Genomic DNA, 26,506 nt, shown 5'->3' with positions numbered 1-26,506 from the left:
ATTCCACTTAAACACTGTTCCAGACCAGACCCTGTCACAGAAAATATTCGAGGAATACACAGATCTGTTCAAAGATGAAGTTGGTCACCTACCCGTGACCTACTCAGTGAAAATAAATCCAAGCATAACTCCAGTCGTCAACCCTCCACGTCGCATCCCTGTGGCAATGCAGAAAAAAAGTGGAAATGGAGCTTCAGAGAATGCAAGCTCTGCGAGTGATTGAACCTGTCGATGAGCCCACAGAATGGGTCTCCAACGGCAACTTGGTTGCCACACATAAAAAAGAGACTGATGACATATGCATCTGCATAGATCCAAGAGACTTAAACAAGGCATTGATGCGCCCTCACCACCCCATGCGCACAGTAGAAGAGGTAGCGGCACAAATGTCAGGTGCCACTGTCTTCTCTGTGCTTGATTCTAAAAGCTCCTTTTGGCAAATCAAACTGGATGATGCCTCATCTCTCCGCACCACATTCACAACTCCTTTTGGCAGATTTAAGTTCCTGAGAATGCCTTTTGGCATTAACACTGCCTCTGAAGTCTTCCAAAAGTCCATGGAACAAATCTTTGCTGGATACCCATGTGCTATAATTGTCGACGACATCATTGTTGGTGGCAAAGGAGTTGAAGAGCATGACAAGAACCTGAAAAAAGTGTTGGCTCGAGCACGACAGGTAAAGCTCAGACTCAACCCCAAAAAGTTCAAATTCAGACTCAAAGAGGTAGGCTATGTTGGACATGTATTCACAGCCAAGGGACTTAAAGCAGACCCAACAGAAATCACAGCGATCAAAGAGATGCCACCTCCAGAGGACAAGCCAGCCCTCCAACGCTTCCTGGGTATGATAAATTATCTAAGAAAATTCATCCCGAATCTAAGCGAGGCGACAGCACCGCTACGCCAGCTGCTGCACAAAGACGTAGTCTGGAACTGGACACAACACCAACAAGATGCTTTTGATAAGCTCAAAACAAGTCTTACCAGTCCACCTGTGCTTCACTACTACGATGTACAAAAACCAGTAACTCTGACCTGCGATGCATCCTAGTATGGTTTAGGTGCAGCCTGTCTCCAAGAAGGTGAACCTGTGGCATACGCATCACGCACACTGACCCAAACAGAGACAAGATATGCGCAGATAGAGAAGGAGTTACTAGCAGTGGTCTTTGCTTGCTATAAGTTTTATGACTACATTTATGGCAAACCGGTTGTGATTGAAACCGACCACCAGCCTCTGGTTACAATCCATAACAAGCCTTTTCACACAGTTCCAGCAGGCTTACAGCGCAACTTGACTCTCATCTACAAAAAAGGGAAGCACCTCTATCTTGGCCACAACGTGTATGCAACGTACCAACAGAGGTGAGACCATTTTTTGGTTTTCGTGATGAGCTCACTGTTGAAAACAACATAATTCTAAAAGGCAGCAGAGCAGTTCTTCCAGCTTCCTTACAGTCTGAATATCTGAAAGTGCTACAAGAAGGACACCCAGGTGTGGAATCCACAAAAAGAAGGGCAAGAGAAAGTGTATTCTGGCCCTCAGTAAATGATGACATCGAGACCACCATTCAGGCGTGCAGCATCTGCAACAGCATGAAACCCCACCAACAAAAAGAACCACTGAAGCTACAAGAAATCCCTGATCTACCTTGGTCTATTGTTGCCACAGACTTGTTTGAGTGGAACAACCATCATTATCTTGTACTTGTAGATTCATACTCAGGATGGTTTGAAATTGACCAGCTCAGCAGTTTAACATCCTCATGTGTTATCAACAAGCTAAAATGCCACTTCTCAGTACATGGCATACCACAGAGACTGTACTCAGACAATGGCACACAATACACGAGTCAAACCTTTCAAGACATTGCCAGATCTTGGGGATTCAAACATCTGACAAGTAGTCCAGAATACCCGCAGTCCAACGGCCTCAGTGAAAGAGCTGTGAGGAGTGCGAAAAAACTGTTGGAGACAACAAAAAGAGATGGAACAGACTTTTATCTGAACATCTTAAACATACAGAATATGCCCCGAGACAAGATCCTTGGTTCACCTGCACAGAGACTGTTGTCTAGACGGACTCTAACAACACTCCCCGTCTGTAAACAGCTGTTAAAACCAGCAGCAAAAGCAACAGCCAGCATTAAGGCCCAGCTCTCAAAGAAGCACAAATCACAGAAACGCAGCTATGACAAGTCCAGCAAGCCACTAGCTCCAATAACACCAAATCAAGTGGTAAGACTCCAAACACAAAAAGGACATGACAAAATCGGTGTTGTAACAAGAAAGTGTGATGAGCCACGCTCATACGTGGCAGAATCTGAAGGGAAAGAATACAGGCGCAACCGACGTCACATTCTGCCAGTGATGGAGCCACAACCTCCAAAAGTTGTCACACTGACAGAGGAGCCGATTATGCCACATCACATATCGGAGCCACAAATGGACAAAACACAAATAACTGAAAGGACCGAGGACAGCGAGCAAACACCAGCAAGACAATGCCCGAAAACAAACAAGTGCTGAAAAGACTCCCAAAGTGCCACAAAAGGGTTTAGAGGAACAGAGCAAAAGCTTAGTTCAGCCTACTACTTCTACGTATTGTACTAGGTCTGGTAGAGTTTCTAAGCCGAACACAAAGTACCTTAATTAGAAATGATAGAAAGCATATATGAACCTGGATATGTGAAAATGTTTTAAATATTTTGTTTATGCATTTATTGATTGAGCTGTATGTTTGTTGCAGTATGTCACTGTATAACAGCAAAATCCTTTTAATTTTCAGTCACCCCAAACAGATATAACTTTAACCTTGTCCAAGTTGTTATTTCATGGCACAATGTCATATGTTCAGAAACAGTTTGCAAAAACGCTTTGTTTACATTACTCATGGTTGATGACCAAAACTAAAGAAGGGGGATGTAGACAGTTAGGACTCAGTGTAAGTCTCGTGAGACTTGGTAAGAACAAACGGGACTTAGAATGTTATTGTTATGATGGTTATGTTCGTCTGGGAACTCGTTATGACTCAGTGCCAATAAAACTACACTGTGGAGACACTAGTTGTTGGTGTATTGTTTTTTTTTATTTTTACCTCGTTTTTAATGGACTCTTGAGTCTGTCAAAAAAAAGATAATGAAGATTAACAACATCCAGTGTCACCGTATACAAAAACTCACCAAACTTATAGTTTATTATTCAACATTTACATACTTTGATATCCTAGTCCGGACGTAACGTGGTGGTTTCTGCTGCTTACAAGTCACGTGACACTGACGTCATGACCACTGTGTAACCTCATAGGTTTACGCAGCTGTCGCGTTGTTATCGTTGTGCTGCTCTCACTGAACTTCGAACATTTTTAAATGTGGAACTCCAGTGTACTTACTGAAAGAAAAACTAAGCCTCCACTGCATCTTACCATAAGTGTTGACGGGATCAGAGAGCACTGTTCTAATTCAAGGTATGTAGATATTTGTATGCTACAATGATAGCAACATTACCATACAAAGACTGTTACCAAATGTTACTGATGGAGCTGCTGATACGGAACACAAGTTACACGTCTCCTTGCTGCTCGGAAGTCTAATTGTATCTCACTAGACCAAATTCAATTTACATGCAAAACAGTTTGTTTAACCATAATCTGAACTTCCAGTGGTTCATGCAACCAAATGTCTTAACAAATTGGACATTATCATGTCTTTATGAAACTGTATCCTACTGACATCTGTGACATCCTATGCATAACTTGAGCGACTTTCTTCTGTTTACAGCTGGTGGTTGCAGTCTGGTAATGGGTTTCTGGCAGCCGCTCACCAACCTTAGAGATTATGTATCCCAGAATCCTCCTGTTGTGACATTTTTCCTGTGTCTGTTGACCCTGGCTGTCACGTTCGTCTGCCTCAGCTCTTACAGCTATAATCACAATGTGCCTAACCCTGACACAACAAAGGTAAGGAGTCTATAATCCAATTCAATTTTTGAGAATGGAAGAAATGTCTCTGAGTTTGAAACAGATTTGATCAGCCGTAATGTCTATTTGGTAGTAATACAGATGAAAAAAAGGGGAGGCTTATGTCCTCGCTGATTTGGATTCTGGTGAATAATGTAAACGTGATGCTGTGTTGTGCAGGCTGTGTTGTTGCAGGTTTTGTATCCTGAGGTAATACAATGTATGCTTCATTCTCCTCTTACTGGAACCACCTGCTGTCCTCCTTATCACAGTTTAAGCTCTGTGTGAATTCAAATGCAAGTTTACCTGAGCTTGTCTCACCCACGACCTCTCCTCTGAGGCTGAGAAAAAGAGACGTTTCAGTTCACCCCACAAACACTCCATCTGTCACCACTTTACATCTCAGGGTTCCTCTGGTTGTTACTCCAATCTCAAACAGTGACTCTCTAAAAAACCTAGCTCTACACACTGCCTTGAACAGCAGTCAGCTTCGCCTTGAAGGTTGGTATTGCAGGTTTAGTTGTGAAATAAAGTGTGTATCACCATGAATTTTCACCAATTAGTGATTATTTTTCTCCCTAGGCAATGACAGTATTAATATGACTCTTGAGATTGTGTCTGGAAATGACACCTACACCTGCCTGACTATTAGTGCTCCAACTCATCTCCTGCCCATGAGCCTGTAAGTTCATACACACTCTAAAGTGTGTTTCCAAACCTCTTCATATTGAATCTCCAACAATTTTGTGTATAAAAGGATTGTCTGTTAACTCATAAATGTGTGCGTATGAATATATTTTGTACTTTAATGTAGACTTCCATCAAAGTGCCCTGCATCTGAGAAAAACATTTCACCCATCCATGTGGAAGCAACAAAACAGCTTCACACAGTTTCACAAACCTGCTACAGTCTACGCTCCGAGAATGACCCTTCACTCATGGTCATGTTAACACCGGTACAGTGTAACGCATGACAAACACAACTTGCACAAATATAATAATATTAAATTGAAATACCCTCCTGTCATAACGTCAGTCATTCCCTGCTTTTATTTTGAAGGAGGAGCGGAGTGTGGCAGCGCGACATCTGTTGGAAGTCAGTGTGTGTCTGCTCGGAGTGTGTGGGATTCTCTGTTTAGCTGCTAGTATGACACATTCACTTGTACGCCGCCACTATTGGAATGGACTGGATCTTCAAAATGTAAGAAACACTTTCTCATACAGTATCTGGTTCCGACATTACCAGTACTTTTCTGTTTATGGTAATGTTTAATAGAAAACTTCAGGATTATACAGGCAAAATCATACAAAACATCATGACTAAAATCTATTTTAAGAAATATTTGAGAATCATGAATACTTTATTAATCCTGGGGGAAATTTGAAGTAGAATATTTGAAATATATTACATGTTACATACTTTCCTTTTTGCCCAAAATCTAGGTATCAAGTATTCTAAGTAAGCTAAGAGTTTTGTTTTGACCTAACCTTAATGTTTAACTGTATTTGCAGGAGCTCTTGATTGACAGCTGAATGTTCTCCATCCTGAAGAAATCAGTTGTTGAATGAAAGAGAAGAGTATTGTGAAATGCCAGGTTTAGAGGGGCACTGGATAACATTTTCTGAAGGGGCTTCTCCAAAGCCGGAGAAAGAAACCCTTGTGATTATCATCAGAGTTATTCCAACAGTGGTTTGGAGAATTCATATTATGTAGCCATTTTAAAGCATGGCTTATTCAGGGAACTCAGAAAGGGTATATTTCAATACATGCAACATCAGTTTGGCCATTTAAATGCATATTTAACAGTGTTTCCTCATTTTTTGAAAGTGCAGAGCTCAATCAGTACGGCATCCTTGCTGTAAGAAACTCAAATATACAGCATGAAGTCAAAAAACGTTAACAAAGGAGGAGTAAATTATGTAATGGACCATAGTGTAATGGGAACAATCCCTCAAGTGTATATGTCCACACTGTTCATTGATCACTGTCCAATCTGCAGTCAAGCATTTTTTGCATTCCATTGAACTGATTTGTCTTTTTCGTTTCACAAATTTCCTAGAATTACTTTCAACCTGCATTCAGGTGAGAATGATCTTCCTGTCTAAGGAAACATTCAAATACTTTGAAGTTATACACTGTATTCCTACCAGAACATGACAATGTTTTTTAATGGAACCCAGGACCAGCAATAGCTCAAATTGATGAACTGACTTTTTGGTTTCATGCTTTTTCCTGAAGATTTTATTTTGGTAGGGAAATATTTTCTTCTTACCTATTTGAAAAGTATTGGTATCAGTTCCAAGCACAGTATTTAAATAAACTTCCACAGACTTGGAAAATGTCTTCATTCTCTGATATTTTATTCCATGGATGATAATGATAATAATTGTTGTCTATATTATATTGTGTAAAACGTATTAAAAAAAAACAAGAATTTCAATGTTGCCATCAGTAAAATGTATGGATATGAGATTTATGGCACTAAATGTGATATAGGATAGGATAGGATAGGATAGTACTTTATTGATCCCCAGAGGGGAAATTCGGGCGTTACAGCAGCACAGACAAGAAAGCTCAAAAATACACATTAAACAGAATAGATAAGATAAATCAAAACAGGGGGTATATACAGTACAAAATGAATGATGAAGTTAACTGGGGGGAATTGAGAATTGAGACAGTATTTGCAGAGAATGACAAGATAAAGTGACAAGTGATTAAAGTGACTTGGTATGATAAATAGCAGCAAGTAATGTAAACAGCAGAGAAGATATAGTGCAATATGAACAATATAGTGTAATATAATGAAATATTATATAATATAGACTAGTATAATAATATAATAAAAATATATAGAATGTACAGTATATATGTATATATATATTGCACATTCTATATATTATAATAATACAATGTTAGTAATGATAATATGAAGCAGGTCATGTGGGTAGTGTTTCATGGGGGTGAAGTTTAGTGTCAAGGACGGACTGTTATTGTTGTCATAGGATATATAGTTAACATGGTTGTATTATCAAAGTTCAACATTACACAATAAAAACATTTTCTGCTGTAAATCATGTTTTATTTTTCATTTTGATTTCCCTGTCATTTCACCCCACTGAACAGTTGAACGGTATCTTCTGGTTAGTTCATGAACGGTCTTCATATTTATCAAGATCTGAAAAAGTGAGGGAGGCTACACAGGAAGTGAAGCTGCCTGACTTGAAAGATAGGCAGACAAAATGTGTTTGAAACTCCAAATGAAGACTTTTTTTAAAAAAAATCTTGTGGCGTGTATTACTGTTTCAGACGCAAAATGTAGAGAAGTTCTTGTAATGTTTCCCTGAAGTTATATCCATAACCATTGATCATGCTTATTTCCCCTGCCTGGTGCCACCACTCTGCTAATGCACCGGTATGTTCCCTTAACTACGTAGCGAGATTTCTAAGCCAATCGTCGTTACGGATGTTTACTTGGTGATCTCCTATTGGCTGTTTACAGCAAAATAGAGGCGGGACTTCTACGATCCAGTGGATACCTTTGGTGGAAGCACAAGTAACCATAGTCGAAGTGGTTGGAGTCTTCGCGGCCTGTTGGGTTGTTTTATGTAAAAGAAAAGGAAACGTAGCGTTAGAAAGTATTTGTTACTCCTCGGAAGGATTATTACACTACCCGGAAGCCACGTCAAAGCCGCCGTCATATGAAACAGTCTGCTAGTCGGTGATAATTTTATGGCTAACGTCAGCTACATGTTTAGACAGCATGAAGCTAGCTAGCTAGCGTTACATCACAATCAATGTAGAAAACGCTAACGCCCGCTAGCTACCTGTGTTAGCCTGACAATGTAATGTTAAAAATTGTTTAAAAAAGTAATTTCATGTCTGCTGAAATGTTAGTATCATATACTCCTTGCTGAACGTGATTCGGCGTAAGTTTACAGTAACCTAGCTAGCCCATACACTGGCAACAGCATGATTACATACATGTTAATGTATTTAACGAAGAGCTGGCTTTAAAACGCACTTTGATCTTAATTATAATGTTGTGTTGTCCTGGACTGACCTCCCACGTGGTGCCCTTCATGACTTTTAGTGAGGAGTGGGTGTTAACCCTTTTGACTTGATGTTAAGCTCCCACATCAGTTCAAATCATCACAGTGATTTTACTGACTGGAGAAAGCCCTGTGTAGGTATGATACAACACCTGTAATAGTTTCTTCTTTTAGGATGGACGGTCTGGACTGAAGCTCGGTTGGACAGAAGAAGACAACAATAAGTAAACGGAAACTAAGAGAATGACCATGGCCTATTCTAACTACAGCAACCTGAGCAGGGCTCAGCTTACCTTTGAGTACCTGCACACAAACTCGTAAGTACTTGATTATAACCCGGTTAATACACATTATTATGATAACTATTATAAAATGCCAATAGACTCAGATGCATTCAACTTAACATTTAAACTTAATACTGTTGTGACCTGATAAGAAGTTTACATCAGATCAATGCCCAAACATTGCTTTGTTAAATGTACACCCAATTTTATTTCACTATCTTGTCAGTTTTTGTCTTTAATAATATGTTATTTTTTAAACTCTGCATGGATCATCTAAAGTTATGATATGGCTTAATTGTGATGTACATTGAATATTAAGATACAAGTCTGGGAACTTGTATGAGGGGCCCTCCTCAGTCCTAATTTTATGACCCCTACTTGGTTAGCATCTTCAGCATTGTAACATTCAAAGCTCAAGTGAACTTAACTCCAGTTCTGCTTTTAAGAGGGGGGGGAGTAACTTGATCATATTCAAGTAAATTATAAATTCACTCTTTTGAAGTATAGAGTCCAATTAAAATGTGCAAAGTAGATGTAACCAACTAGGAACACAGTTATGCAATAAATCTACCTGTAATACAATCCTCTGTAATCGATATATGCAATTAATACATAATTGTGATTAATTAATTTCAAAGCATGTAATTAATAAGAATAATTTTGATCGATTAACAACACTAGAAGTAAAATAAGAAAAAGAATCGAAACGGATGGTAGGATAGTCTGAGAGAATATGAGAATCAGGGGTTCATCATGAATCATTAAACATATTAAGAACCTCCCTCTTCTCCACTGATATTAAAATAAATCTCTTAAAAGACTTGAGGAAATTCAGCGTGTTGTTTTTAAAACATATTTATACCTGTTAACACAAGATGTATTCATTTTTAATAATTGATTATATTGAATTAATTAAATGCATGGTCTGTTTTCAGGACAACCCATGAGTTCTTATTTGGAGCCTTGGCAGAACTGGTTGACAATTCAAGGTATCCTTAACAAGAGCTTCTAACTGTTATCAAGCATTGCAGCATGGCAAACTTACATTGGCCTGGTTATCATGTTGATTGAAGCAAAAACTCTCAAAGTTGATTTCTTTCTATTCCTAGGGATGCCAATGCCACACGAATAGACATCTACACAGGTAAACTCCAGGATAACTCCTTCAATGATGCATACATGTTTATTCAAGCTCTTAACATGACTCTTTCACCTTCCTGCTGTGCTGACAGAAAAAAGACCAGAGCTGCGGGGCGGCTACTTGCTCTGTTTTCTGGATGATGGGATTGGAATGGACCCCAGTAAGTGCTACTTGAGTAACTGAGTAATTGCTTAAACTGTCCTTTTTCATGAGTATCCATTGTGAGGTTTCAGTGTATTTTGTGTTTTAAACTTGATACTGAATGCCTTTCTTTTATTAGATGAGGCAACACAAGTTATTCAGTTTGGAAAGTCAAGCAAACGGTCCCCTGAGTCCACTCAGATTGGCCAGTATGGAAACGGATTGAAATCGTAAGACCAATATCTGAACTTGTATGATTTTGGTGCTATACATGAGGTGCACTAGTGTTTAAATTCCCATATCATTCTTTTTAACAGTGGCTCTATGCGTATTGGCAAAGACTTCATCTTGTTCACAAAAAAGGGCGACACGCTGACATGCCTTTTCCTGTCAAGGACTTTCCATGAAGAGGAAGGACTAGATGAGGTCAGAATCCAATTAAGAGGGATTGTTACAAGGAACTTAAGTACTCATGGTATCTAGGTTTTTTTAAACAAATAATCTCAAGTCAATTAAAAATAAACTTATAACTTAACAAAAATATCATCAGGCTTTATGTGTGATCAAATTTTTTTGGGAAATATTTATTCATGCATTGCCACACAACCTACATCTTATTATTTGATGTTCATGCATTTTCTTTGCCAATCAGCCAAGAAGGAGTTCTGATACTACATTGATTTTAAATGCAGAAACTCGGTCTATTAAAATGTACATAATGCCATTGGTTAAATTATGCTGGTCTTAGCTATGGCTTTATATCAAAATCGACCACCTTGACCACGGGACAAAGTTTAGCCTTTTCTTGTTTAGGAGGGGCTTTCCTCTAGAATGTAATTGTTTAAATTCAGGCTTTTCAACATCCCTTAACTTTCTTACTAAAAGACTTTGATCGTCTCTCTTCAGGTGATAGTGCCTCTCCCTTCATGGGATCTGAAGACCAAAGAGCCTCTAACTTCTGACCCAGAGAAGTACGCCATAGAGACAGAACTGATCTTCAAATACTCCCCTTTTAAAAATGAACAGCAGCTGATGGAGCAGTTCAACAAAATAGAAAGTAGCAGTGGTACGTATATAATGATATGTTTCCCATTGATTAGACAAGTTCTTACTACTTGAAGCTTCTGAGTAACTTATTAGCGATAACTTTAATGGCTTTAAACCTAGTGTTGGGCTATGACATGAGTCATATTGATTATGATGCTTTTCTGTTTTATTTGTTGAAAGGTACCCTTGTGATCATCTATAACTTGAAACTGATGGACAACAGAGAGCCAGAGCTGGATGTAGAGACGGATCACCAGGACATACTGATGGCTGGGATACTAGTTCAAGGAGTGTGAGTATGTCATTAAAGCGTTTAACCAACGAAACGTCAAGCTCTATATTTCCACAATGAATTTTATTTAATGTTGCTAAAACTAATTAAGATTGTGTTAATGTTGATATCCATGCCGTGTTCTTTCTCACAGGAAGCCAGAGAAGAGGTCATTCAGGGCATACGCTGCTGTGTTGTACATCGACCCACGCATGAGGATTTTTATCCAGGGGCATAAAGTCAGGACCAAGAGATTGTCATGCTGTTTGTATAAACCAAGGTAATATGATGGCACATGTTTGATGTCAGTTCATATTGGATTCTAGTAACAATACTTTCATGAGCATTCTTGTTTTGTTCAAAGGGTTTATAAATACTCATCGACTCGTTTCAAAACTCGAGCTGAGCAAGAAGTGAAGAAAGCAGATCACCTTTCTAAGATTGGTGAGAGAACTATAAAATGAGTGTTAATTTGATTTCATGCTGTCACAACCAACATGTCACTCTCATCCGTCAACAATGTTATGTTTTATTTCAGCGGAGGACAAAGCCAGAGAGGCAGAGAGTAAACGTGTATCTTTGGAGGCCAGATTGGGAGAGGACCTGTCAAAAGATTCACGGGTAAGCTAAAGAGGATGTTTTGCTTAATTTGTCAAATTCAAACTTGATGTAACTGTGCTCAATTGTTAAACTGGTATCTCATCTAAGCTTTTTTAACATTTCAACTGATGTCTTCTTATGCTCTCTATTTCTCAAGGCAATCCTGAGAAAGGTTCAAGACTCCGCCATGATGCTGCGGCGGGATGCCGACATGAAGAAAATGATTCTCGAAGCCAAACAGAGGTATGATAAAGAAAACATGAAACCTTAATTGTCAAACTTACAACAGCGAAAGAAAGAAAAACAGAGGTTGTTATTTTTAATCTTGGCATTTTAACTAGCTGCTCTTTTTGTGTTTTTTGGCGAAGGAGAACACTTACTCGCAAATTTCACTCAACACAACGCTCTAAATGTCTTTGTTCATCGCTGGGCTTTGTCCAATCAGTCAGTTTCCAACATGTTGTTGTTTCTCAGAGCACTGAAGGAGCCAAAAGAACTGAATTTTATATTTGGAGTGAACATAGAACAGAGGGAGCTGGATGGGATGTTTGTGTACAACTGCTCTCGTCTCATCAAGATGTACGAGAAGACAGGCCCACAGCTGGAGGGAGGCATGTGAGTAACACGACCTCTGAGAATGAAAGGTTAGTTTATTTTCATTGCAGTAATGTGAAGTAAATCATCAATATGCTTTGTTTGTTTTAGGGCCTGTGGAGGCGTGGTTGGAGTAGTCGATGTCCCGTATTTAGTTTTAGAGCCGACTCACAACAAACAGGACTTTGCTGATGCAAAGGAGTATCGACATCTACTGAAATCCATGGGGGAACATTTAGCTCAGTACTGGAAGGACACTAACATTGGTGAGTTTCCTTTGAAGTCTGTATTTCTGTTTATCTCTTTGAGTTTCTGAACTAGGAAAAAATGTAGTTGAAGGGAACTTATGACTGTAGAAACAAAACTCAAACCCTCCACAAAAATTGGAAAGTAAACAAAGTGTTTCATCCTTTTGATTGGACTGTCATGCTCACATCACAGTGAGACACAGTTTCTTGTGTGTGTACCCCACTTTTATTCAATGAAGCATTAACCTTTAACTCTTCATTTCTGATTTTGACAAACAAGGTTATGTAAATCTTCTCTCAATGAGAGGAGTTGTTTAATGGCCTTTTTTAAACATACATAATCATTCCACTCCTAATCGTTCTCTAGTGCCCACTCTTGTACATATGCACAAAGGAACAAGTAGGGAAGTTACAGAAATTTGGCATTAGAAACATTTACCTGCATCATTTTTATTTCATGATAATAAATAACTTGTTACATTTTAAAAGACTGACTGTCTGTGTGTATACAGCTCAAAAAGGAATAGTGAAGTTCTGGGATGAGTTTGGATACCTGTCTGCCAGCTGGTCTGCACCTCCATCATCAGAATCTAGATACAAGAGACGTCGAGCCATGGAGATACCACTTACTATTCAGTGTGGTACGTTGCAGATTCATACTCAAACACACATTCACACAGATGTTGTATCACAGTAAACTAACAATGAACCCGCACTGACTCTGAATGTGCTTTTCATTTTTACAGACAAATGTTTGAAGTGGAGAACACTTCCTTTCCAGATGGATGCTGTGGACAAACGCTACCCAGACAGTTGGGTGTGTCTCATGAACCCAGACAGCAACCAGGACAGGTGAACAGGATGATCTTTTCTTTGTAGGATATGTGTTTTCATTTGTATCTTGCACCATTTTGTTTTATTATTTATGCAACATTCATGCCAATTTAATAACTGTGTCACTAAAACACTGTTTTGAAAACGGTGGAGTGCTTCTTCATGTTGTTGTATTTATTTTTTATGTTTGCAGGTGTGACGCTCCTGAGCAGAAACAGAATTTGCCGTGTGGTGTTCTGAAGAAAGACAAGCAAACAGCCGAAGACAAACGTAAAGAGCTGGCAGAGAGAATCAAACAGCAGCAGGATAAACTTCAAGCATTGCAGGTACGTCTCTCTCTCTCGCTCTCTCTCTCTCTATCTCTCTCTATCTCTCCCCCTTGTTCTGTCGTTCTCTGTCCAGTGGGTTCTGTGAACATCAGGACATCATGGAGTGTATTTTAATTTTTCAGAAAACCAGCACTATCAAATCTGCGGCAGATGTAAAGAAGCTACCACTTGAGGTCAGCATGAAACCAACAGAGAGCACTTCTCAGGTACTAGATTTCATGTACTCTTCTAATTCTGGGTCACTTTAAAAAAAAAAAATTAAATTAAGTTGAATCCTGTTGTCTTGTTTTCCAATCATTATCTCACTTTGATGTTTGTGTTTTTTTCCTTCTTCTTTTTTCACATTCTATGATTTCAGGCAACTAGGTCTTCTGAAAGGTCCACCACACGTCCTCGCTCCCCACCACTCCCAGCTCACCTCAAAACTGCCCAGAGTACCCCTCCATCTCGTGCATCTTCTCAGCGCTCCACCCGAACACCCGCAACTCCACCTCAGCCTCGATCGCGAGCTGCAGCAAAGCCCCCTCCACCTGCATCAAGGCCTGCACCCAAAGCTTCTGCCAAAACACCCCCACCCAGCCGCAGCTCACGGGTAGGTTACTAGATTTTGAAAGATTTCCACCAGAACCAAACAGTACCAATAGAAAGCTCTCTTGAACATACTTATCAGTATACAGTATACTTATCAGTATGTTCAAGTTTTTCCCAGAAACAATTTACTAATAATATTTATCTCCTTATTTAGACACCTGCCAAATCCCCATCAGCCAAACCTGCAGCTGCTGGACAACGCAAGAGAATCATAGAGGATGACAGCGAAGAGGAGGAGGAGGAGGAAGAGGAGGAAGAAGAGGAGAAGGAGGACGATGACAGTGAGGAGGAAAGTGAAGAGGAACAACCACAGACAAAAAAATCCAAGCTGGCCGCAGCGGTTTCTAACCGTGGGAAAGTGGTCGAGAAATCAACACCTGCTAAACGTGGCAAGCTGGACGAGGTAAACAGAACCTGATGCACCAGTTAAAGAAGACTTTTCTTTGCATCAGATCGTTATAAAGACATTATAAATCTGAATTTATTTTTATAAAACTTAAAATATATAAATATTTAAAAACATAGACATGTAGAGAATATAATGGCAGCGTTAGCAAAGCTCCAAACAGCACTAAAGTGTTTGAATTAATCCTTTAAATTAGCCTTTTTGTGTTAGTCAGGGTGTGTGGCTCATTGTGCAGCATGCCTTCAGGACTGTGCTGTGATGGTGTAGCTGCTGTTTCTTTCTGCTGCTTGTTGCCTCTCTGTCTCTAATACCACTTACCTCTCGCAAGAGGCCTCCATACACCAGTTGCAGCTTGTACAGAATGCCCCAGCCAGAATGCTATCCAGATGCAAAAAAGGGAACATATCAAACCTATACTAGCATCCCTGCACTGAACTCCCATTTATCACAAAATCCCACACAGAATGTTTTTGTTTGTGTTCAAAGCCATCCATGGCCTCGCTCCTAGCTTTATTGAAAAACTTGTCTCAATACAGTACAGCCAGCGCCTCAGATCCTCTGATCAGGAGCTATTAACCATCCCACATACTGTACACAGCGAAAATATTCAGAGATGAGGCCCATCCTTAGACTCTGGAACAGCCTCCCTACATATTAAAACAGCAGAATGTTTTGAAATCTTTTTAAAAAAACGCCTCAAAATTAATTGTTATTCCGTTGCCTTCACCTGCAGCTGATACTTTACTTTCTTTACATTATACCTTGTTTAAAAGGAGCCTTCCTTCATTTGTGTGTGTGTAAGTATGGTTGATCACACTGCGTCTCCATTTCATGTGTCGTGACGATCTTTGAATTGCCCTAAATGTGTTCTTGGGTTCTTTTGTAAAGTTTGGTACAAGAGATGACTGATCACTGAGAGACTCATTTAAAGACTTCTACACATTATCCATGATGTCTTACAAACTTAAGCTAATCAGGGAAAACAGTAAAAATATGACCCGTTCTTAAGTACATTAACATAAACAACATTAACTACAGGGCAAAGCTGAAAGGCAACTTTTGTTCTAAGCATTTGTAGACAGGCTGTAATAACCCTTTGACTTTTGGATTGTTTTAATATATTACATATACATGCTGCTGATTGTTGCAGACATTCATGAGCACCTCTTTAAGCATCAAATCAAATGCACTTTAATGACATGACCAGATATTTTTTGTTTTCATACTCTTGCGTTTCTTTGAACCCATACTTTTATCAGGAGTCCTTGAAGTTAACTGCGGTAAGCACTGCTTTGTTTGCCTCCAACAGTATTTACAATACTGGCGAGACAGTGACACTGAATGAAGTTTTTGCCTTGTGCATTGAAGAAAAAAAGGACATACAGGCATTCAAGGATGACTAAGTAGGTTTCTGAACCTTAAATCAGAGCCCTTCTGCTGTTGACATTGCAGGTTAACAAACGCTCACAACCTGAGAAGACACAGCAGAAGCCGACCACACCATCTACTGGCCTTAAATCTGTTTCCGTGCAGCCGCATGTTGCTAAAGCAAAGGTAGCTTTACCCGGTCACCCTGTCTAATACCTTCATAAAAAGCTGAATCTGCTCACAGCTTCTAACAGTCATGAAACTTTAACTTTCAGCAGATCATGGTGAACTGTCAGATTATCGTTCTCTTGTCTAACAATCGTCTCTTGAATCAGAGTTATCATTCTCTCGCCCCTTTCTGTCAAGCATGCCTTTCTCTCTTAATTCCTGAGGTCACTGGAATTTTCACTTCTTTTATTAATGACATTCAAATAATTTCTTTCACTTCCTTCTGGCAGAAAATGTTTCTCTGACTGGAAAGATGGTGATAGTTGTTTTTTTTTTAAGGCCCCTGAGAAGTCACCACAGCAAGAACCAGAGAATGACCCTAAAAATGCTCAGAGAGGTGAGAAAGACTACACTACCCTAAAATGTATCGACATGTAGCAGAAAAGAAGGCTCTAAAAAAAAACAAGGGTGGATTTCCCCCTATCTCTATTTTTCTTGCAGATAAGGGTCTGCTCGTTGAAGTACGTGTCAATAAGGAGTGGTACACAGGCAAAGTCATCGCTGTGGAGGCAAATAAACAAAGCGTACGCTGGAAGGTGAAATTTGACTATGTACCTCGAACCACCCCAAAAGACCGATGGTAAGATGATTTGTCTGTGTCGCTGCCCGAATGGCTAATTCTGTTTACCTACTTCATGACAAAAAGCCTGTTCTTTTAATAACCTTTATGTGTGGGTCTGTGAAGGGTGTTTAAGGGCAGCGATGATGTGCGGTTGATGCGGCCGCCATCTCCCATCTCTCAGACACCAGACACCCAACAGGAGACAGAGAAGGGACCAGCACCCATGGAGCCAGACACTACCCAACCAGGAACCAGCCGGGAAGTGACCGACAGTCTAGTCAACATGTTGAGGTGAGCTGATTTTAATAAACAGCCATGATTATTATCTTTCATTCAAGTGTTGTAGTTCTGTGGTGTGTTCACTGTCCTGTTTGTTTGCAGGACAATGCTACGCTACTTCTTCCCTCCTGCTTTTCGGATTCCAAAGGACGATGTTAACAGCATGTCAGCTGAGGAGTTGGTGGCCTTTCCTTTGGTGAGATAGATACAATATACGTGTTTATAGAAAGTAAAGGTTTTTTATTTAAAAAGAGCATGCAGAGGGAAATGTATTGTGCCAGAAAAAGTACACGTAAAAAATACTGGGAGGAAGGACAGATGGCCTAGCGGTTAGGTCACGCCCCATGTATGAAAGCTATAGTCCTCAAAGCGGGCAAGTCTGTTCGAGTCTGGCCTGTGGCTTTTTTCCCGCATGCCTTTCTCCATCATCTCTCCCCAGTTTCCTACTTTATCTACTGTCCTATCCAAATAAAGGTATAAAAGGCCCAAAAATACAATGGTAATGGTTTTACTCATTGTGTTACGAGTCCAGAGTATTGACTGCTGCTGTATTCTCTTGTTCCCACCCCCCCCTCCCATTTTAGAAAGAGTATTTCCAGCAGTATGAGTCAGGTCTCCAGTCTTTGTGTAACTCGTACCAGAGCAGGGCTGATGCCAGGGCCAAAGCTGTGGAGGAGAAGAGTAACAGCGCTGAGGTCAAACTGAAGGAGGCAGACGAGAAACTACAGAAGCTACGAACAAACATCGTAGCACTTCTGCAAAAAGTACAAGAGGTAAGGTTAACGAATGTACCTGTTGAACCAGAAACCGATTATCTACAGTGTGACATTATGACCTGTCTATCAAATTGAAACTTTGTTCTCTGAGTAAGTAAAACGTTAAACTTTTTTATTTTTTATTTTAGGACATTGACATAAACACAGATGACGAGCTTGATGCATATATTGAGGACCTCCTTACAAAAGGTGATTAAAGATGAAAAAACTGAGAGAAGAGGACCTGCAAATAAACAGACCGGCAGTTTTCAATACAACAGATACTTTCTAACGGCTCCCCAAAGACTCGTGCTTATGTGCAGTTGGCTGTGAATATTTGGGGCTATTTTCCTTGTTAATCCCTCCATTTCTTAAATCTGATTGTCATAAGTTTGATCTTTTATGTTTTCAATTGTTTGCTCCTGTTCCTTCAGTTTTATGCATTGTTGGGGTAACATTGTGGTTTTCTCTTCAGTCCTTTTTATATAGCTGCTTATATATGTAAGTCTATGTTAAAGCCATCCTTTCCTGGATGATCTTTGGAATAGTTTGTGTAGGTTTAATACAATTTATGCTCCCTTTATAAAGTCAACTAATGCTGTTTAACGGCAGACTACATTTGTTCTTCTTTTGGTTGATCGTCAGATGAAAATCAGACACAAATTAACTCAAGACTTGGGCTTGACTGGTTGATGTCCTGTGCTCCACACTGTACTTCTGCATTACAATTTATTTTTCTACACTAAAACACATCAGTGTTGGTCATTACCATAACCAGGTTAATGTTTTACGGTTGGGTGATTTGCCACACCCACAAACAAGATTTTCTTACTGGGTTTTATCAGTATGAGTATTCCCCTGTACCACTCCCCAATTTAAACTATGACTGTTCTGTGTTTATTTTTGGAAGAGAAAATAATCTCGTTTAAATGCAAACGTTGTGTTCATTATTATTCAGTGCCTGTGTCCCTTTTGAACAGATTTTTAACATGTCATGGAAAATGTTTTATTAAACAGTGCATGCTTTAGTCTTTACGTTCTGATGAAGGAAAATAATGATTCTGTATTTTTGACAAATCTTTACCATAAACAATAAAGCAGGTTCAGTAACAACTTATGATAGATGTATATCTGTTATTGTTATACACCTACGTATCCAAAAGTATAATTAAAAGTATTTAAGTGCAAGTTTAAAAAGTAACAATTAAGTTATACATTTTAGTCAAAAATGGTAAACAACCTTTTTTGATGTATTTTGTTTACCATGACTTTGTTTACCATGACTAACTGGATTACTGCATTTTACAAACAAACAAATTCAACTCAATTGTATCCGAGAAATAAAGCTGAAATCTCAAAAAAAGAGATATCGCAAAAATCTTTGAGAAGTCAATCAAAGCTGATAGCGTACCAATTAATTTGTTACACAGAACGTGTTGGCCGAATAAAAGCGAAAGGATCCTTTGACCTAAATCCGGGACTTTTATTTTGAAGGCCAGAGTCTACACGAGTAACGTACTGAATGTAAACAATCCGGAGCTAACGACAGGTAAGACCCTGTTTCTCTTACTTCTATGAAGCTTATACGTCTTACATGCTGAGGATTCAATATGATCAAATCAGTTATCCATATGAACTGGTTTAAAGTTATGGCATTAATAATGAAGAATATCTTTGTAAAGGTTAGCTCTGTCGTGGTTGTTGTTGCAGAGCTGTGGTCACTTCATTTTGCAAAGTGAGCAATTAAGTAAATAAACAGCTGGATCGACAAGGACCAGGCTAACTATTAGGCTGTTGTCCATATGAACCATTATTATATAATGCCATGAAATTACTATATTGGAGCAGGTTGCTTATCATATCTGCATAAATATATCAACGGAGTGAAATATACTTTGACCCACTTAGTAATGCTAACAGCTAGCTTTACTGATTCACTTACAGATTAGTTTTGACGAAAACAGTGAAATGATCCCTAATTAACAAGAAATAACATGAAAGGTAGACATGAATTAATCTTAATAAAGGAATGAGGACTTTTTAGCTGGTTATGGTACAGCACAGTGTATTCAGGTCGTGTCTGTTAGAGCTATATACAGCATGCAGAAATGATATTGACAGTGACAAATAATGATTAAATGCACAAAACTAAAATAGACCAAAAAGCATGAAAAATGTTCATTGTAATGTTGAAGCAAGTAGGTGTTATTTGGGGGGTTATTGAAACTATTGTTACTGATTAAATGTTCATCACAGTGATTATGACTTGATGGCTTGTGGGAATAAAGAATATTATTTATTACATCCTACATTACTTGTTAATCCTGCATATGATTGGAAAGCTTCATTTTTAGCACCGATTTTTCTTTCTCTCTTCAGGCTGCGGGTCTTGAGCCATGTCGGTGTGCTCAGCTCTGCTGAATCGCCATTTAGTTGGAGGCTGCTGCAGGGCTTGGTGGGGTGTTCCTCGACCTCTGGTCCACATCAGATCAGCCAGTGTAGCCGAGCCAGGGACACAAAGATCTGATGAAGACTCACTTTGGGAGGCAGGAGGCTACCTGCCATTCTCTGGAGCCAAGATCGGCTCTTTCTTTCAGGAGCAGCCTGTGTTGAAGAACCCATTTCTAGAGGATGCCTTACTCAGAGGATACCTGAGGAGACACCTACCAGAGGAGGTGAGGAGATGGCACAACTTTGTCTACAGCTACAGTTATTATATATAGAGAGATGATCCAAAGTTGTTCCACATTTGGATCCTCTTTAATGCCTGAAAAAGCAGTCACAACCTTTTTTGTTTTTAAGATATAAAGCCGGGGATGACATTAATGCATGATGTATGATGAGTTGCATATTACAATATTCTTTTGCAGTCACTTTATATTGATGAGCTTTAGAAAGTACTGCATTTGTTTTGGAAGGTGATAAAGTTTGAGGGCAATAACTGAGAAATACATTGAAGTGATTCACTTAAGAAAGACACAAAAATAAGTATGAAAACATTTCTACATACTAAGAAGTAATAATGTAATAAACATAGCCTCAATGGCTTGTGGAAAGTCTTTTTTGATCTAACATTGAGACAATTAATGTGCATAAATATCAAATAAGTTTTGAAACGTGTCCACTTATAGTACATTTACAAACGGCAAAAAAGGTCAGTAAAATAAGTGTATTATGTTTTATCACAAAGTGGAAGTATTGAACTGAAGCCTGTTATTGCTCACTGGTGTGACTAAACTGTTTATATCAGCAGGGTGTGGTAGTGCTTCTGCTTCTGTCATGAAGAGCTGCTATCAGCTTAGTAAGCCACTACAAACAAATTGGGATGTCACTGTTGGCCGAGTTTGGAGCTTTATGAAGTTTTGATTCTCTTTATGAACAGATTAAAAAAAAAATCAAAAGCTTCATCCTCTCATCGCAGATTCTTCTCATAGCTTTTCAGCCACCACATCAAGTCCTGCATTTTCCAAATAATCGCATGCAAAAAAGGACAGTTTTGTTCTGAGGTCCGTCTGACTTTCTTTGTATCAAAAAAACTTCTGTATGTGAGAACTTCTCCACCAGATGGCCAGGATCTATCTTTTGAGTTCAATGAGCTGAGGTATTTTTCAAGTGTGTGTTCTTGTTCACAGGCAGTGTCCTCAGACTTGTGTGCATTTGGAGAACGTATAGCAAATGAGGTGGACGGGTGGGGCCGTGAGTGTGAGGTTACTCCTCCTCGTTTGGTGCACTTCGACCCCTGGGGTCGCAGAGTGGACCACATTGTGACCTCCCAGGCCTGGAAACGCATGAAAGACCTGTCGGCAGAGGAAGGACTTGTTGCCATCGGTTATGAGAGGTCGTACAGGGAATGGAGGTTTGGAAACTGTTGTACTTCCTTCTTTTAGTTGAACTATGATTGGCATATTTTATATCAATAATGTCATTTTTCAACCAGTCTCTAATGATAAGAGTTGTTAAATTAGCATATCAGTAAGTGGAATTTGGTTTGTGTTTGTTCTAGTCGTGTGTTCCAAATGAGCAAGTTATACATCTTCTCGCCCTCCTCTGGTCTCTACACCTGTCCTCTGGCCATGACTGATGGAGCTGCTAAAGTCATCGAGGTGTGTCACACAAAAACAGTCATCTGACTTACGTTGTACAATGTAGTTCTCACCCCACCAAAAGCATAAGCTTGAAATCACGTTAGTTTAATAGTAGCTGTGATTACATGCTCAATCACACTATTGTTGCCTTTCTGTGGTAACCTTCATTTCTTCAAAGTAATATAAAAACAAGTGTATAAGTTATGTTGATGTGCATGATGTTCAAATATTTTAACAGGCCGAAAGGGACAGAAACTTTGACGCTTTATCCAAAAGAAAATCTAAAATTAGACTGCAGCTGAATAGATGAGTTGAAAAGTAATTTTTTACAGCTGAACAAGAAACTGTGTGGTAAGCTCATACAAATGCTTGCATAAATAAATAAATACCAGAAACAGCTTCCTGTAATCATGGCTCTTAAAGTAGTCAGAATATTTTTGAAACAGTCCTGAACTCCACCTTGTTTTTTTTCTGAACTTGTATAAAACGTGAGTGCTGTTCTGGCTGTGTGCGTAAAGTCTATAGGGGATTCTTGGCTGGTGGATGAAGCCTACAGTCGTCTGACCACCCGTCAGCCCAAACGATTCTGGACGTCTGGACAGTGGATGACTGAGAGACAGGGAGGATCTGATGTGGGTCAGTAGTGTCATGAACTAGCATCCTAAAGAAAAACGCAGAATAAAACTGGTAACTACTGTCATGCATCGTGGGTTGCCTTTAACTGTCAATTTGCATTTCCTCAGCCAGCGGCATAGAGACAGTAGCAGTTTCTCAGACAGATGGTTCATACAAACTTCACGGCTATAAGTGGTTCACGTCTGCTACAGACGCTGATATGACTCTCACACTGGCCAGAACACAGGATCGAACCGGAGCAACGACACCGGTACAGCTGCCTCCTGTAACATCAGTCATCACTCCTGTTAAATGACTTACATAATGTTGTGCGTGTGCGTGTGTTTGTGTGTCTGCTTGTGTCTGCTTGTGTCTGTGCTGCAGGGTAGTAGAGGTTTGTCTTTGTTCTATGCAGAGGTGTGCAGAGGTGAGGATGGCCGGCTGAAGGGCATCGAGGTTCAGAGACTGAAGGACAAGCTGGGCACGAGACAGATGCCGACTGCTGAGCTGCTGCTGGATGGTCTACCTGCACACAAGGTCAGTCTCAGAAATGAACTGAACCTTTCTGCTGTATTCTGCCAAAGCATGCATTTACATTTAATTTATGTTTATGTTGATTGATTTTCCATTCAAAGTTATGAAAATTTACAGCAGCTTTCTAAGCAAACATTACATAATAATAATAATAATAATAATAATAATAATACATTTTATTTAAAGGCGCCTTTCAAAACTCTCAAGGTCACTTTACAGAGCAGAGATAAAAACAACAAATAACAAAACATAAAGTGAATTACCTCTACTTTTCTCCAAACAACACAGAGCAGCAAAAACCAGAGCCATGAGCTGGGAGCAGTGGGAAGCTGAACGAGCTGAATTAGTCAATGATTAGTGTTAATATCATAGTTCAGCTTTGTGGAGCTTTAACTACACGCAACTTTTTCCTTTCCATGCATTCTTCAAAGAGTCTTAAATAAAAAACAATGCTTGTTGTTATTCTAGCGTAAACACACTAAATTGCTGCATCTTAAGTCAATAATACACACCAGTTCAATACAGTGTACAATACATGCAACTCATGATAGCATACGTTTTAGCAGTTTCTACCATTTACACTACTTGGATATAATCGTATGTGATAATAGATGTCAATGAACTGTGTCTTTGAAATGATCGAACCTGGTCTGTCTGGTTTGAGAATATTCATCTTTTCAGTTTTTCAGTGTGATTGTACAACATACTAACTCAATGCTTAGAATAGCTCTTCATGTGGTATGGATTTTAGTCTACGCTCCTGCTTTTACCAAAAGCCTAGGCAGTTTTATAACCTCATGCTTCATTGCAACAATCATTTTATATGGAAACAAAATACTTTATGATCATTCATTTGACAACACAGAAATATGTCAAAAATGATTTGCATATTTTTTCTTTTCTATATCCACAGCTGTCAGAAGAAGGTCGAGGTGTGGCCTCCATAGCTAACATGTTAACAGTAACCCGGATTCACAACAGCGTATCTGCAGCAGCTGCAATGAGAAGGCGGGAAAAATACTCATACTACTTCACACCAGTCCTAGCTAAATGCTACGTAAGCTGATTATAAAATGTGTGTGTCTGTGTGTGATCACAGGGTGGTGCAGTTAGCTCGTGACTATGCCACTCGCCGCACTGCCTTCGGAAAGCTTCTTAAAGACCACCCACTGCACATGCGGACTCTGGCTAGGATGGAGGTAAACTGGCATAGGGTGAAAAAAAGAAAAACACAAACTCACTGCAGTTTCCCATCATGCCTCACTCATGCCTGCAACATTGACAGGTGGAGACTCGTGGCGCGTTCCTGCTGGTGATGGATGTGTGTCGCCTGCTGGGCCGAGAGGAGAGCAAAATGGCGAGCTCGCTGGATGCACACCTACTCCGTCTTCTCACTCCTGTGGTCAAACTGTACACTGGGAAGCAGGTACTTGGCTCATACAGATGTGATAAAAGTCTCTTTTCTGTTACAGTGACCTTACCATGCTTTGTTTTGTCCCAGGCGGTGGCTGTGGTGTCGGAGGGTTTGGAAAGCTTTGGGGGACAAGGCTACATCGAGGATACCGGGCTGCCTGCAATGCTTCGGGATGCACAGGTGAGGTAAATTCTTGAAACAGAAGTTCTGGCATTGAATTATTTTAACTTTGAAGCTCACCTGTCACTTTTTCGTTCAGGTGTTGAGTATATGGGAAGGTACCACAAATGTTCTGTCTCTGGATGTGCTGCGCTGTGTGGCTCGTAGCTCTGGAATGGTTCTTCATGCTTACTTTTCTCACACTAAGGTACAGAATCAGGGAATGATCCACATGCTCAGTAACTTCCCTATGACACAGTTGAACAGAAATATGATGTGCACTTGATTCCTTTTCCTTGCAGTCCTTGCTCTCAGGTGCATCGGGTGTTTCCTCATTGGCTCCAGCAATAACAGCGGTAGATGCTGCTCTGTCTGAACTGAAGGACTTTGTACAGGTAGCAGCTACCAGAGAACCTGGCTACCTGGAGCTAGCAGCCAGAGACCTGGCATACAGCTTGGCTCGCATCTACACAGGTACGTACCACAACACTCAGTAAGTTTACATGCAATGAGAAAAGGTTGATTTTTTTGTTTCTTAACATAGCAGAAGTCACGTTGTTGTCTGCCTTCAGATATCAGCTTGCATCGAAGTTGAACCCAAAAGTAAAGCACTGAGGAAGTACGAAACCAAAATGTAAAGTTGTCCATGATTTCACAACCACCTCTTTGCCGTTTGCTATTTTGCTAACTTATTTGGAATGTCAACTGGAGTGGGCCCATTGCCATCTGCCGTAGTGGTGTCGGACATTTTCTCCCTCTGTGCATGTGTACTGGGACAAGGACAGTATTCCAATTAAATGGCTTAATTGATCTGTAACCGTAGCTCGACTTAACTGTGCATGTAAACATACTGTCTCACACACTCCTCTCACTTCACTGATTTAGAATTGCACTCCTGTAGCATTGTTGTGCTCTCTAAAAAAAACAAAAACATAAACAGTGCAGCAAACCCAGAGTCATCTTGTCTTATCCACACAATCTCCTGTCTTGTCGAAACCTATGGCAAACATTACCCACGATGTACTTGACCTCCAACAGATTAGCTCATGTAGACTCGAGTTGTTAGCCCAGAGCAGAGACTCATTGAAGGTGTCTCAGACTTTATTGAATTCTCATTAGAGCCACAAAATCCTTCTTTTTTTCATATAGAACACTCATGAAGACCTGTAAACTGCATGTGTATTTTAAATTATTACTGTCTTTATGTTTACAAGGTGCACTTCTCATCGACCATGCATGTTGGACAGGAGCCTCTCCATCTGACACCTATGCTGCTCTGAGGTAAAAAAAAAAAAAAAAAAATAGGGAGCAAATCTCATTCAGTTTTAAAAAACAAAAATGATTTATTTATTCATCATACATGTTTGTCATCAGGTGGTGTGAGAAAGACCTGTGTCCTGTGGTGACTAAACAGAGGAGAGGCTGCTATGATCCAAACTCTCCTCCACTCGATGCTGCACTGGTGTATGATCAGCTAATTCAGGACTGAAAGTGTTCAATGATAACGGATGATTAATGTTTATTCTGTGACTTAATCTGCCTTGTTTTGCCTTTCTTTAATTTTGTCAAATCTAGTTACGTTTTTCAGCATTTATATTATCACTAAGACTATGTTTAGTAAATAATCAAACCCATGTATATAAACACAGAAATGAAACTGAATATGAAGTGTCTAATAGACCACTCTTCTATTTGTAAGGAAATTATGTGGTGATGTTTTTATTCCTAATCACTGTATGTACATATCTGATTTATGTTGTGGATGCAATAAAGGGTGAACCATAGTTTAAATTTTTTTGTAGCATGGAATTTTTTCTAAGGCCTGATGTGTAAAAATGTGATTTGTATAAATAACACATAACCCCAGGCTTTTCAAACACGTCCTGGTTGCTTTCACAGCCAGAGGAAGCAAAGATCAACAAACCAAAAAATGAACTGGAGCACAGGTCAAAAGCAAGAAGAGCTCTGACTGCAGGAGTGAGTTTAATTTACATGCTGCTTTCAAGCAC

At 39.6% G+C, this 26,506-nt stretch overlaps 3 protein-coding genes across 6 annotated transcripts; all 3 read left to right on the top strand.

Annotated features, from left to right (window-relative positions):
* The first annotated feature begins 3,308 nt into the window (after positions 1–3,308).
* zgc:158398 (uncharacterized protein LOC568894 homolog) lies at positions 3,309–7,037 on the top strand. 2 transcript variants are annotated; one of them, XM_061038084.1, is made up of 7 exons: positions 3,309–3,467; positions 3,781–3,960; positions 4,200–4,460; positions 4,542–4,641; positions 4,774–4,915; positions 5,020–5,160; positions 5,472–7,037. In XM_061038084.1, exons 2-7 carry the CDS (start codon positions 3,801–3,803, stop codon positions 5,490–5,492), a joined length of 825 nt encoding a protein of 274 aa, XP_060894067.1. In that variant the 5' UTR covers positions 3,309–3,467; positions 3,781–3,800; the 3' UTR covers positions 5,493–7,037. The 2 variants fall into 2 exon arrangements, with proteins under 2 accessions (XP_060894067.1, XP_060894068.1); XM_061038085.1 differs by having other exon boundaries at positions 3,781–3,968; positions 4,208–4,460.
* Positions 7,038–7,490: 453 nt separating this feature from the next.
* Positions 7,491–18,807, top strand: morc2 (MORC family CW-type zinc finger 2). Of its 3 annotated transcripts, none has more exons than XM_061038073.1 (28): positions 7,491–7,677; positions 8,187–8,329; positions 9,232–9,285; positions 9,406–9,440; positions 9,529–9,597; positions 9,718–9,808; positions 9,896–10,004; positions 10,485–10,644; positions 10,806–10,917; positions 11,051–11,176; positions 11,261–11,340; positions 11,435–11,517; positions 11,654–11,739; positions 11,971–12,111; positions 12,202–12,356; positions 12,851–12,979; positions 13,085–13,190; positions 13,366–13,498; positions 13,624–13,707; positions 13,860–14,093; positions 14,247–14,495; positions 15,951–16,052; positions 16,374–16,431; positions 16,536–16,674; positions 16,780–16,947; positions 17,038–17,131; positions 17,520–17,708; positions 17,840–18,807. In XM_061038073.1, the coding sequence occupies exons 2-28, from the start codon at positions 8,256–8,258 to the stop codon at positions 17,906–17,908; spliced, it is 3,129 nt and encodes a 1,042-aa protein (XP_060894056.1). In that variant the 5' UTR covers positions 7,491–7,677; positions 8,187–8,255; the 3' UTR covers positions 17,909–18,807. The 3 variants fall into 3 exon arrangements, with proteins under 3 accessions (XP_060894056.1, XP_060894057.1, XP_060894058.1); XM_061038074.1 differs by having other exon boundaries at positions 7,491–7,681; XM_061038075.1 differs by lacking the exon at positions 15,951–16,052.
* A 349-nt stretch (positions 18,808–19,156) lies between these two features.
* Positions 19,157–26,288, top strand: LOC132974203 (acyl-CoA dehydrogenase family member 11-like). Its single transcript, XM_061038078.1, has 15 exons — positions 19,157–19,239; positions 20,070–20,365; positions 21,323–21,546; positions 21,694–21,793; positions 22,294–22,411; positions 22,519–22,661; positions 22,775–22,927; positions 23,838–23,932; positions 24,024–24,123; positions 24,210–24,350; positions 24,426–24,518; positions 24,598–24,705; positions 24,800–24,971; positions 25,712–25,778; positions 25,872–26,288. Exons 2-15 carry the CDS (start codon positions 20,087–20,089, stop codon positions 25,984–25,986), a joined length of 1,908 nt encoding a protein of 635 aa, XP_060894061.1. The 5' UTR covers positions 19,157–19,239; positions 20,070–20,086; the 3' UTR covers positions 25,987–26,288.
* Positions 26,289–26,506: the final 218 nt, after the last annotated feature.

The sequence above is a fragment of the Labrus mixtus genome, chromosome 5, assembly GCF_963584025.1.
Source record: "Labrus mixtus chromosome 5, fLabMix1.1, whole genome shotgun sequence".
Lineage (NCBI taxonomy): Eukaryota > Metazoa > Chordata > Actinopteri > Labriformes > Labridae > Labrus > Labrus mixtus.
Note: the sequence above shows the minus strand (reverse complement) of the source record. Positions and strands in the feature narration are given on the sequence as shown.

Bases quoted from the DNA above. Each gene is read 5' to 3' on its own strand.
- zgc:158398 (XM_061038084.1), top strand. From the start codon at position 3,801: ATGGGTTTCTGGCAGCCGCTCACCAACCTTAGAGATTATGTATCCCAG. The intron at 3,961-4,199 runs TAAGGAGTCTAT...CATTCTCCTCTT, and splicing joins TAACCCTGACACAACAAAGG to ACTGGAACCACCTGCTGTCC. The intron at 4,642-4,773 runs GTAAGTTCATAC...ACTTTAATGTAG, and splicing joins CATCTCCTGCCCATGAGCCT to ACTTCCATCAAAGTGCCCTG.
- morc2 (XM_061038073.1), top strand. From the start codon at position 8,256: ATGACCATGGCCTATTCTAACTACAGCAACCTGAGCAGGGCTCAGCTT. The intron at 11,740-11,970 runs GTATGATAAAGA...GTTGTTTCTCAG, and splicing joins ATTCTCGAAGCCAAACAGAG to AGCACTGAAGGAGCCAAAAG. The intron at 16,432-16,535 runs GTGAGAAAGACT...TTTTTCTTGCAG, and splicing joins CCCTAAAAATGCTCAGAGAG to ATAAGGGTCTGCTCGTTGAA.
- LOC132974203 (XM_061038078.1), top strand. From the start codon at position 20,087: ATGTCGGTGTGCTCAGCTCTGCTGAATCGCCATTTAGTTGGAGGCTGC. The intron at 20,366-21,322 runs GTGAGGAGATGG...TCTTGTTCACAG, and splicing joins GGAGACACCTACCAGAGGAG to GCAGTGTCCTCAGACTTGTG. The intron at 22,662-22,774 runs GTACAGCTGCCT...TCTGTGCTGCAG, and splicing joins GAACCGGAGCAACGACACCG to GGTAGTAGAGGTTTGTCTTT.